This window comes from Arvicola amphibius, chromosome 1, assembly GCF_903992535.2.
Source record: "Arvicola amphibius chromosome 1, mArvAmp1.2, whole genome shotgun sequence".
Classification (NCBI taxonomy): Eukaryota; Metazoa; Chordata; class Mammalia; order Rodentia; family Cricetidae; genus Arvicola; species Arvicola amphibius.
The window spans coordinates 166,335,134-166,348,079 of NC_052047.1; the positions used below are offsets into that span (position 1 = coordinate 166,335,134).

At 44.5% G+C, this 12,946-nt stretch overlaps 1 protein-coding gene across 3 annotated transcripts in view; it reads left to right on the forward strand.

Moving 5' to 3' along the window:
• Dock8 (dedicator of cytokinesis 8) overlaps positions 1-12,946 on the forward strand; it is a 203,431-nt gene that overhangs the window by 70,298 nt on the left and 120,187 nt on the right. For all 3 annotated transcript variants that reach the window (XM_038327158.1, XM_038327166.2, XM_038327176.2), the window contains 2 exons: positions 5,659-5,782; positions 7,432-7,641. In XM_038327158.1, the coding sequence (XP_038183086.1) occupies positions 5,659-5,782; positions 7,432-7,641 (334 nt within the window). The remainder of the gene's footprint in view (positions 1-5,658; positions 5,783-7,431; positions 7,642-12,946) is intronic.

Genomic DNA, 12,946 nt, shown 5'->3' on the forward strand with positions numbered 1-12,946 from the left:
TGTATTTATGGAGTATCTGGATTTACAGTGCATTCATTGACGTCGCATGGGACAGTAATGTCACTGATGCTAATGAAAACAGCTGGCATGTAACTGTCTTTGTTGCTTCCCTAGAAGCAGAACCTGGGGCAGGTATTCAGATGCATGTGGTCCTTAAGGATGAGTCTTTAGAAAAAAACCTGGAGAGGGGCCTACTAAGGATGGGGGTCTCAGATCATAGTTGGCCTTGGGCTGCAACAGTTTTGTGTTTAAAATTGCCTGAAGAGAGAAACTACTGTGTTCTGATTCCTATCTTTATAGCCATCATGGAGCCAAAGTAATAGGGTTGGCATAGGGAACAGGAAGGAAAGATGGGTGGACAAGTTTTATGCTCACAGCAGCTGGAGAATTGGTGCATGGCTTGGTAAACGGGACCTGATTGGAGCCCAGTAATTTTTACTGCAGTGCCAGGTGCCTGACATATTACTTTTCTTTTATTTAGAGACAACCTCAAATTTATAGAAAAGTTCTGAACATAAGCCAAGAGCTCTCCCGAACCATTAACCATGGGAGATCAAACCTCTGATCTGCTTTTCCCATTACCCCACCTACGTTAGTGTGTAATTGCTACAGACAAGCACATTTTCCATTACAGTTGCCATATAATCCCCACATTCTGAAAATTAATATCAATATTTCATTACCACATAACCCTCAGATTTCAGTTTTCATCAAATGGCTGAAGGATATTCTTTGGAGAGCAAAAGAATCCAGTTCCAAATTACACACTGCACTTCAGTGTGACATGCCATTTGTCTTGGTCATGCTGGAGGACCTTCTCGGTGTGGAATCTTCCCTGCCTTCTGAGATTATGGGCCAGCCATTTTATAGACTGCTCCCCTCTTTGGGTTTGTTTATATCCCCTTCCTCATCAAACCTTCACTTTATTTCTATAAATATGGAGCTATAATTTCCTGTTTTCGTGAATAATTTGACTCATGTCTCTTGTTTATTTTGATGCTCAAATGGTCTTCAGGTTGCCTGGTATCCGTCTCTGACTGACACTTACATCATGGAAGATATCCTTGCTCTCTGACACATGATATTCCAGTGAGATTAAAAAACTATTAGGTTTTTCCTTCCTTCCCCAGAGTTAGTCATGGCCTCATTGCCACTGTGCCTCAGCGGACAGTAGCACTCAGCAGCCATGCTGCATTGTGAGTGCCTCAGTGGGCAGTAGCACTCAGCAGCCACGCTCCACACGTGAGTGCCTCAGTGGGCAGTAGCGCTCAGCAGCCATGATGCATGTGTAAAGCATGCTCGTTTTTGCTGAGGCCTGGCTCCTCTGGTCCTTTCACTGAACAGAATGAAAACAATGACAACTTGTTGGCCTGTACATCCAACTTCATGGTGTCTGCTCCTATCTTCACTCCTTCCTCTGGCAAAATGTAGCTCCCGTGTCTTTCCTGTTTCTAGCTGTTTGATTCTCCTGTGTGGAACCATTGCCCACACTCTCCTCTACCCCGGTATCTGTCCTCCTCCTATTCTGGTTCTGACCCCAGGCATGCCATTCCTGCCAGGTGAGCCTTTTTATCTTGCACTGAGACAGTACCAGGATGATTCTCCATGAGATGGAGCCTTGTCACCAAGCCCAAGTTATGTCAGGTGTCCCTTCTTTCATAAATGCTTCTTTATAAATAAAATTTATATGTATTTTATATATATTGTAATATATAAATATAATTATATAAAATATTAATATTATTTATTTATAAATAAATCACTGAGACTCAAGCTCGGTGATGATCATGTGCCAGGCTGCCTATGTTCTGACCTCTTCCTTGCACCATTTGGCTATGATTCACCACTCCGTACAGGCAGCACTTTCGTGATAAATGCATCCCTTACGCTATCCTGGATTCAAGTTCCAATTCCGGACTTCTTTTCACTCTGAGACATGGATGGCTACCTTGTTCCAATAAACCTTAAGGTTTTAACAGCTAATTGTATAGGAAGAAGAAAGGAAGGGGAGAGTGAGAAACAGGGAAATGGGAGGGGAGGGGGAGAAAGAAGGACACAATTATTCTCTGATCTCCACAATTGACCCTTAAAATGAGCTTCAGGTGTCCTCTTTTCTACACCTGAGAAAACTGTGGCTCAGAGACACGAGGCCACCTGCCCAGATCTGTCTCTCTTGACTGGTTCATAAGGAGCCAGCATCTGAACTCAGGCACTCCCCACCCAAGAGCCGGATTCTGCCTGCTGCATATTGGCTCTAAAACGAAGGGTTTCGTGAAGTCCTTTGTCTTTGGGTGTTCCTGAGTGTGTGAGAGGGGTGTTTAAGACAAGGCCTGTGGTTCTCCGGGGAAGCTGCAGGCCGTTCTCATTTCATGCGGACAGTTCTTCTCCCAGTCTGCCTACTTTCCCATCTTTCACCCGTCTGCACACAGGCTCACTGGGAACTTGGCTTGGTTTAAGTCAGTTGCCAGGGTGGGGTGAGTAGATTGGGATGCCTGTAGCCAGAGGCACTGAGCCAGCTGTCTTAGGACTCAGTGGTGGCTTCTTCCATGCTGGCCCTTCTGGAATGAGTCACCTCTCATGCTTGCCAGCCATGCTTCTCCCCGGCCAGCGTTAGCCCTGCTTCCCAGGGGAGCACTGTGACTTTATGAGATGGGGAGTGGGTGCTAAAGGGTGTGAGGAAAAGTTTACTCCAACATGGACACACGAGTCTTACTGCTTTCGGTGGCAATAGTCACAAAGGCTGACATCACTATCAGGCTAAAGTGTCTATGTTACGAAATGAACTTTAACATCAACCTCTAACTGATTGGTTTGTCAGTGCCTTCGAGGTCCTTATAAAGAACTCCACAAGACAGTCCAACAAAATGGAAGGAGTGGGTGCATCTATTTGCATGAAACAGAGAAAAAAAAAGACATACATTCTGTGTCCCCAAAAGGGTCTTTAGAAGAGCAAGTTGGATTTTATTTCCTATAGTATGTAAGGATGTCGAGTTTTTATCATCAGATCACAAATTCAATTCAGGAAAGATCCCTGCGATCTACCTATGTCCGTTCCTCACCCTGGGAAGAAACAGGCAGAGAGACGTGCCCTGAAAATGTTGATGAAGGCAGGCACATGCCTGTGCTTGGGTGTTGTGCTGTGTGCTAGTGTGTGCTTGCACATATGTGTGTGTTTGCATGTTTATAAGTTAGCACTCTTAGAAATAGGTGTAATTTATGAGTTGGGGGAAGGGGCAAGCTAACGTAGTCCTAGTTATTAATGTGGCTGCACCTCAGGCCTTTAGGTCGGCTGCCTTCCCCCCACCCCCTACCTCCCCATGGCTCAAGTGTTCCTTGAAAAGGAGCTTCTGAATCAGTTCCCTTTGGAGGGGACAGTCCTAAAAAAGTAATTGCAGGCACCACTGTGGCTTTAGAACTGCCTCTGAGGGGCTGGTGTTGTTATTTAGTCTTGTAAAGCTCCACATAGGGCTTTACAGAGCTAATAACCACAGGTCTCGGGCCTTCTCATTTGGGATCTAATTACAAGACAGTTCTTACTTGCCTGTCTTTGCCACTACTTCAGTTAGATTGTTCCCTCTTCCCGGGAATTAGACCACCCACAGTGTGGCCGAGTGGATAAGGCGTGGACTAGATCCCCCTCGGCATTTTTCATTTACTTGCTATTTGTTTGTGAGTGTGGGTGTTTGTGTACAGGCCATAACTGTACACGGAGACGAGAAGACGACTTGCAGGAGTTGCTCCTCCTCAAGCCGTAAGCCTCGGTGGCAAGCGGCACCCGTTGAACCATCTTGCTGCTTCTTTTTTCTTTTATGCACCAAGAAGGCCTGCTATCCCCTTCCATGTGGCCCCCTAGAGTTATATGGTTAAGAATAACTTTCGAGAAATTGGCAGACTTAAGAAATCTCACACCAGGTCTCCTCCCAAAAAAAAAGCTGTTAAAGAAAGTAAATTTTACAAAATAAATGTTGTTAGTTATAATCCACTCCTTCATCTGCAACCCCCGAGCAGCTAGAACCAAAAGGATTCTCTGAAATATTCCAAATAGTTATTATATCCAAGCAACTGTTTAAAACATTCCCAGGGATACTTTTGTCATTGATGTTTTTGAACAATGTATATTTTCAATGATGTTTTTGATACATATATATTATTTAATTTTTGTTTGTTTTCAGCTGTTTAGGAACTCCAAACCAGAAATTATCATAGACACGTTTCTTGCCCTTTCCTTCTTTTTAGTTCCTAATTCAGGCTCCTTTTCACCCTGTCTTATTACTATAGATCGGGCTGGACGCATACGTGGCAAGGGCACACTGAAGCTGGCCGGTCACAGTAAGGCAGGCTTGGAATAGTCGCCAGGCTGATCTTGCAGAGAGCTGGCTGTTTGTCTCTCTTTTTTTTTTTTTTCTCAAAACAAATTGTCTTCGGAGCAGAGTAAAATCTAGAGATGTCCTGACCTCCCTACCAAAGGCACTGGGGCGTCTCCTGCTTCCTCACTTAACACAATGAACTAACATGCCCTTGGTGCCTGCCATGTGCGTCATGCGCCTCCTCCAGTGCCCCTCCCTCTTGTAGAGTTATGAACTGTGTTTGAATCGTTGCTGGCCTCCTACAGTTCTGCCTTTACCTGTAGATCACCTGACCTGCCTAATACATTCCCACCTCTTTACATGTCCCTTTACCAACCTGTGCAGTCTGTACAATAAATGCAGAAAGCACACCAATTACATGTGCATGCACTTTGTCCCATGTTTTCTAAGAAGCCCCCCAGTCATCAAAAAAAATGGGGAATATATACATTAATTTCTATAGTTATGAAATGACAACTTAAGAGTTCTCTTCTTTCTCATCATGGTCTCAATTCTCCAGTGATAGCCCTGATTATTCTAATTTAGACCCTTCCATAGTGTGTGTGTGTATGTGTGTGTGTGTGTGAGAGGGGGGGGGAAGAATCAAAGAGACTGGGAGACAGAGACAGAGAAATATACATAGAAAAACAGACAGACAGGGAGAAGGAGAGAGGGAGGGAAGGAGGGAGGGAGAAAGAATGGGAACACACACCTGTGAATCTTGGCCCTCATGCTTGCTAGGCACACACTCTACCGCTGACGCTGACCTCCAGTCCCATCCCTTTGAGAGTTGTAGTGAAGTTCCAAGCGTGGGGCTGTGAATGTCAGCAAAGACTGTCGGTCCGTACATCATCGTTGTGTGTTTTTCCCTTAGCCATGTCCTGCTTTTCTTACTCACTATTAAGAACATTGGTGTGGAGATGAAATGGCTTCCTCTGTTTTTATCTGCAGACTCTCTTTGCTGCTTCTTCACATTGCTAGATTTATCTCAGCTTCTTATACAGTTTAGCTTCAGCTCAGAGCCAAGTGCCCCACAGCTGAAAAGACCACACCTCTACAGTGGCATTTTCCCAGGCCATTCCTGCCTTTCCTAATGGGCCAGCCAGGAGGCAAGACTGCGTGTCCCTGTACAGCAGAGCCTTGTGTGAGGCCGGGTGCATAGAGGGAGGCACAACAATTGTCCTCTGTTGAAAGCTCTGCGACTTGGTCCGCCCCTATGTCAGTACGTTATTTTTAATCTAATGCTTTGCCTCTTTCTCCCTCTCTGCTGCTCCTCATCTCCCTCCAAATCAAATCATATCAACAATGAAAGAAACCAAGGAAGTTCAGAGTTTTGCAGCTTTAAAAAGACCGGATCACGGAGAGATTTTCACAAGACGCTTCAGAAACAGACGTTTGAGTCAGAAACTTTGGAGTGCAGCGAACCAGCCACTCAGGTATTTCCTATCAACAAACATGGTTGCCAGGTGACGGGCTGGCTTTGCCCAAGGCATGCTGTCAATTTTTAAAAAAAAAAAAAAAAAAACTAGAATAAATGTAAGACTCGTAGAACATTCAAGTAGGAGGAACTCTACTGTCTGAGTCAGTGGCCATTTTCCTCAAATTGGTTTGTGTCTTCAGAAATCAGTATTCAGACAGAAACCCCAAAGCCCAGTGATTAAGATGGAAAAAGTGAAGGGCCTGTAGTTGGGGGAGGGACCTACGGTGGACCCCTCCCTGTGAGAGCCAGGGTGGTTCAAAGCCGGCGCTGCCAGATTGCCTAACCTTTCTTATTGATCCCTTCACACCACCTCCCTGTCCCCAGGCTCTGTCATTAACCTTTCTGGATCATAGTTTTCTTCCCTGGAAACCAAGGATGGCACTAAGTATCATGAGGCTACTCGAGGAGAGAGTCTGGATGTGTAAAGATTTTTGAATGCGACCAGCTCCACTTATACCACTAATGCCAACAATGCTACTACCCAATAAGTGCTGGCTACTATTATTGCCGTTGCCATTATTTTCATAAAATAGTTACTTCATGATTCCATGCTGTATACACCCATGTTCACAGAAGCATTGCTCCAAGTAGCCAAAAGATGGAAGCAGTCCAGCTATCCACTGTGGAAGAGTGGAGCATCAAATGTGGTTGCCTAGCGACAGCGGAGGTCTAGGGAGTTCCTGTTTGGTGGGTGTAGAGTTTCAGTTTTGCAAGATGAAAAGAATCATGAAGAGGGACAATGAGGACAGTTGTACTACAGTATGAGCGGGCTTAACTCTGCCAGAAGATGACTGACATGTATTTTATGCTATATACAGCAGAAATGTACAAGAGCTAGCAATGATCCAAACATGTCATTTTCAGTGATGGTGTGCTAGTCCCTCGGGCTCACATTATAGGTCAGAAAGCAAACAGAGATGAATGAGTTCCCACTGAAGTTGTAAGCTGTTGCTTGAATGGTCAAGGCAGTTTTTCTTGGTTGGCGTTTGCTCCTCTAACCATTACTGAAGTCCTCTAGTTACTTGTGGGAGGCACCCGGCCTCAGATAGGCTCTGCTGTAGTGGCTAAGTGTACCCCAATCCCATATATTTGTACTTGTAAGCTTAACACTTAGCTTTATAATATATGTGCATTTTTGAAGGCGCCTTAGAGTTTATTTCATTTTCTCGCCTCAAAACCCAGGCTCTGAAGTTGATTAGAAAAAGGTCCCTCTTGTTCACAGTCCAGGCTTTTTCATGCTACCCCGTGTCACAACTCTGTCTGGCTCCAGGCCGAGATGTGAACATGGTTCCTAAGAGGCTCGGCTTCTTAGGAACCACAGTGTCATTTCAAATCCTTGCCCAGGACTGGCTTATCCAACTGATGAATAATGTATCCTTCCAGGGAAAGAGAATCTCACTTCAGGATAGTCCCACCAGGAAGCCAAGACCAGTTGTGGCAAGTCCTTAGTTTGTTCAAACCAAACCACCACCACCACCAACAAAACTCCTTGAGAGCTGAGATCTATAGACCCCCAGCTATAGCTAGCAGTCATGAACTGTCCCTGAGCCTAGTTCTCATCTGTGCCCCTAGACCCTCATGAAGGTCAATTGTTTTCTCTAACAGACAGGACCCCGCCGCTTAAACGTGCTGTGTGACGTGTCTGGGAAGGGCCCCCTCACTACGTGTGACTTCGACCTCCGCAGCCTGCAGCCTGATGAGCGACTGGAAAACCTGCTGCAGCTGAGTGCTGACGACTTTGAGAAGGAGAAAGAAGAGGCCCGCAAGACCAACCGGCAGGCTGAGCTCTTTGCCCTGTATCCGTCTGTGGACGAGGTGGGAGCAGGTTCCCGTAGGGGAGAATAGAAAATCGGTGTGCTTTTCTGCCCTCTGCCACTGTGGAGCAGTGTGTGACTGGCAGGATGCTTACTATGTGACTCTGTTTTTCACATGGGCACACTTGTATCATAGCAGAACCACTTACTAATCATCATACTGATAGGATTCTTATAACAATAACTAGAATTTTCATAGCACTTTAACCCTCTAAACATTTCAAGGGTCTGTATACAGAGCCTCGCTCAGAGCCAACCACCCAGTTATCTGGGGATGTGTTTCACAACTAATCCATCAGAAACACATATTACTTAAAGCTTGGTGTTAAGATTTTCCCCCCAGTGGCCCCAGTGAGCACGTGGAAATACCTGCTTTGAACATACTCTGGACAGAGATAATCACAGACATGTTCCCAGTGCATGAAGCTTTAGAATCCTGTTTTCCCACCTTATTATTTACTGAAGTTGGCCCAGAGCAACTTCGACATTGCCTATAGTCACTTGCTGGAGCACTTTAGATGAGGTGAGAGGTGGCCATCATTGGATGTGTTCTGTGTTTCGGCTCCTTGTTTCGATGTTTTCAGCCTTCATCTTTGCTTGTCAGGACCCCTACACATCCAGGTCTTGCTGTTATGGCAAAGATAAAGAGCTAGCTGCTCTATCTTTGCTGTTCACGTTTTACAGAGGGTTCAATTGCAAGAACCAAGACCTGGGGGCTGGCGAGATGGCTCAGTGGACAAAGTGCTTGCCTTGCAAGCCTGGAGACCCGAGTTTGATCCCCAGGATTCACATAAAGGTGGTGGGAGAGAACTTACTCCACAAAGTTGCCCTCTGACCTTCACATGCCCTTTGTGGCACACACATGCCCAGGTGCACACATACGAGCCTGCATGCCCAAACAATAAAAATTAATAAGTCTTGGGGAAATTTTGCATAAAGATAATGCACCTGTCTATAGATGTAAGTCTCTGAGGTTTGGTCCCCAGACCAAGCAAGACGTCACAAAGCCTGCCCTGACCCTGTGCTCCTGGGACCCATTCACTTCCCACTTGTCTCTGAGGGGACAGCACGAAGCGACAGGAAGGAGATGAGCATCAAGTCCACTGTGGCAGTGTCGTACAGGACAGTGACCAGCTCGTCATCCAGCCCCACCCTTAGGAGAATGTGAGGGGGAAGTGTCCCTCAAGCCCTTAGAGTTCCTCACCTAGAGTTGCATCTCTGATTCCCACCAGCCAGCATGGTAGCTTACATTTAGGTCCCTCACAGTTCTGATTCCCACCAGCCCGCATGGCAGCTTCCATTTAGGTCCCTCACAGTTCAGATTTCCGCCAGCTAGAGTTGCTCCTCTCATCTTATCTTTGTTTTCCAGCCACCTTGGTTTCTTATTTTAGTTGCAGTTTTGTGTGGAGCCTCAAATGCTCTGAAGCAGATTAAAAGCTTCTTGGGACCAGAAATACGGAGCAGTGGGCAATGGTGCGCGTCACCAAGACAGATGAACAGAGTTTGGTCCTCGTAACCCACACACTGAGTGAGAGAATCAACTCCCAAAGGTTGTTCTCTGACCTCCACCTCCTCCTGCCCCCAGCACACACAAAATATAAATAAGTGGAAAAATTAGAGAGCAATCTGATAAATTGAAAAAAGGATTGCTCACCATTAAATAAATCAGTGAGTATCTCAAGGCCAGGGGAGACTGCTCATGCTCATTAGGTAAAGTGCTTACTGCCAGCACCTGCATAAACACGGCACACTGTGGCATGTATCTGAAACTCCAGCTCTGAGAGCAGAGATAGAGGGGTCCTGGGGGCTCCAGGTTCAGTGGGAAAACTTTCACTCAAAAATAAGGGAGTGAGGAAGACACCTAATGATGACCTATGAACCACATGGGCAAGTACACACACACACATAGAGAGAGAGAGAGAGAAAGTATCTTTCTTTCTTATATGGGGTGTATAAAAAGTGTTTCATAGACAGGAAGTAACCAAGACTTGTGGGTATACAGATAGGAGAAAAAGATTGATCAGAAGATAAAAAGTTTCAGTTAAGCTGGAGCACTGTATTTTACTGACTTATTTTACTGTATGATGCCCACAATTAGTGATAAGTTAGTGTATATTAAGTTGTTAATAAAAATAGTCTCGACTCGGCAGTGGTAGTGCACACCTTTAATGCCTGCACTTGGGAGGCAGAGACAAGTGGATCTCTCTGAGTTTGAGGCCAACCTAGTCTACAGAGAGAGTTCCAGGACAGGCTCCAAAGCTACACAGAAACCTTGTCTCAAATCCCCCGCCCCCCCAAAAAACAAGTAAAAATAGTCTCAACTTTCTCACCACCAAACAAAAAAAATAATAAACTGGCAAGGTAATTTTTTTTTTTTGGTTTTTCGAGACAGGGTTTCTCTGCAGCTTTAGAGCCTGTCCTGGAGCTAGCTCTTGTAGACCAGGCTGGTCTTGAACTCACAGAGATCCGTCTGCCTCTGCCTCCAGAGTTCTGGGATTAAAGGCGTGCGCCACCACCGCCCAGCTATGGCAAGGTAATTTATAAGCTCTTCCTACAATGAATACATAAAACATTACATTTTATCCCATTAATATAGATAATTTTATTATCAATTTTAAGTATTTATTTTAAAATAAATTAGGAAGAATGTGGGCAGTATTACCATTACCATATTTTGAATTAGAAACTAAGGATGGAAATATTTAAGCAATTTGTTCAAGGTTCAGCAGGTGAACTAGATCATAAAGCAGGGACCCTAACAGTCTTTATGTTTGCTTACATGCTTGTATATGACAACCCAGTCACTAGCACATACCGTTGAAACACAGACGTATTTTAGAACGCAGTTCTTCTAACTTTTCAACTTTTATTCACAACATTAAGACCAAAAAAAAAAAATTAGGCCGAGCGGTGGTGGCGCATACCTTTAATCCCAGCACTCGGGATGCAGAGACAGGTGGATCTCTGAGTTCGAGGCCAGCCTGGTCTACAGAGCGAGTTCCAAGACAGCTAGAGCTTTTACACAGAGAAACCCTGTCTAGAAAAACAAAAACAGAAACAAAGAAAAACAAAACAAAAATCCACAAAAAAATTTTTTTAAGAAGGGACTAAAAGATCACATTTGGCCTTTGCTTTCTCCTCTTATGTTCATCTCCATGATGAGGATGCTAAGTGTAACAGAAGAGACTGAAGTGCCAGCTAGTGGCGGCACGTGCTTTTAGTACCAGCACTCAGGACGTAGAGGTAGACAGATCTCTGTGAGTTCAAGACCGGCCTGGTCTACAGAACAAGTTTCAGGATAGCCAGGGCTTAACACAGAGAAACCCTGTCTCAAACACCAGAGAGAGAGAGGAGAAAGGAGAGAGACTAAAGGGGCCATCAGAGGAGAGAAGAAAGTACAGGAAGGGAACAGGATGCGCCAGACATTCACCATCAGAGTCTCCCTGGATTGAATGGGAGGATTTCCAGTCTGACTTGACTCAAAGAATGGCCCATAAACTGTTTTGTAGGATCTTTGTTTTATGGTTTTCGAGACAATGCAGGAATTCAGATGGGGGCTGACAGTTAATCTTAGCTCGGGTCCTGTGGCCTGCTCTTATTGAGAGGCGAGGAATGCTGTAATTACCTTGCTAGCTACTTGTAAACTGGAATGTGTGAAATTCCCGAGAGCCTCTACACCAGCCCTTTAATGTTTTGAAGCTTTTCTCAAAGAAATCATGTTTGTGCTTGTCGTTTGAACCTTAGCCAAAAAAGTCCTATGGAACAGAGGTGAGTTCTGTCTGCTGACTTTTTTAATGGCATACTAATAAGATTATTTTATGTTACCTCTTTTATTTCCCAGTAAAGAACATTAGAAGGGCAAATCCTTTTGTTGAAATTTTAATAGTCTGTAGAAAAGGCCAAAGTAGGAGTCAGCTGCCAAGTTTTAGCATGTTAGCCCTTTCCTGATTCCAACCCTTTTTGTGACAGGCATCTCCTGTGTTAAGCCCTAAGATGCCCTCATTCCATCCCACACCACTGCGGAGTTCGCTGCATAATATATTGGCTACAAGTGATGGAACCCAACTAAAGATTTTAGAAAGAGGAAGCGGGTCCTCACTGGCTCTCATAAACAAATCCCAGGAAGTCAAATGTTCAGTTGGCTGTTGGGATCAACAAATGGAAGACTATCATGCTTTCTTTCTCCCTCCTTCTCTTCTCTTACACACACACTCATATGTACACATATACACACATACACATAAAAACATATACACACATATAAACGTTTACACATACACCTATACTATACACACATACACCTATAGTATACACACACATACACCCATATATGCGCAAACTCATATGCACACACATATACACACACATAAGCCACATACATGTATAAAGTCACATACATATGCATATATACAGACATAGATACACATAAACACATATACATCCCAGGATGATGAAAACCTCAGGAATCCATTAAAGCGTCTCATTTCTCCCTTCTGCTACTGGGTTTTATTCTGTATTTCTGATAAATGTGAAGCCTCAATACATTCACATACAGGAAGCCTAGGAAACACATCATCCAAAAGTAAGATATGAATATGAACCTTGCTTAGATCCTGATTTACAGACTGATCCAAACTAATAGTGACAGTTGGGAATTGTAGTTAGTTTTTAGGTCAATGTTATTATTGATGTTTTTGAAAGTCCCCATGTGTACTAAAATACTTGCAGATGAAAGTATATTATGTGTGGGATAACTCTTTGCTGTTAAATCATTCCGCATTAAGTGTGGGGAACTGGCAAGGGGCATACAGACAAAAGCGGGTGGCCTGAGCTGAAATTGTTGATGTCAGGTGTTCATAAACAGTGGTTCGCTTTATTAGTCCATCTGCTTCTCTGTGTGTTTAAACTTTCCTCAACCAGAGCTTATCTCAGAGAATATTCCAAAAGTTCTAATTCAAACCAAAGCTACTGTTAGAAACACATAAGTGTGGTGTTTTTTCCTAATAAGTGGGTCTTCCCTGCAGATGTATCTGCTCTGGTAATCTTGAAAGTCCCAGCTTGCTCTTTGGGAGTCCAGCTCACCTTCTCTGCAGGGAAGTCAGCAGTTCCACCAGCCAGATGCCACCTGGGACCTCAGCAATGGGAGCTGTGGGGTGGGGAGGAAGGGTGGGGCTGGGAGGAGGGAGGGAGGAATGGTAGTGAGCCCACCACTTGGATCATCAACCTGGGTACACCCTGACAAACACGTAGAGAAAATATAAATTAAAAAAAAAAAGCTGGGAAGAGAATTGTTTTGATTGTGTATT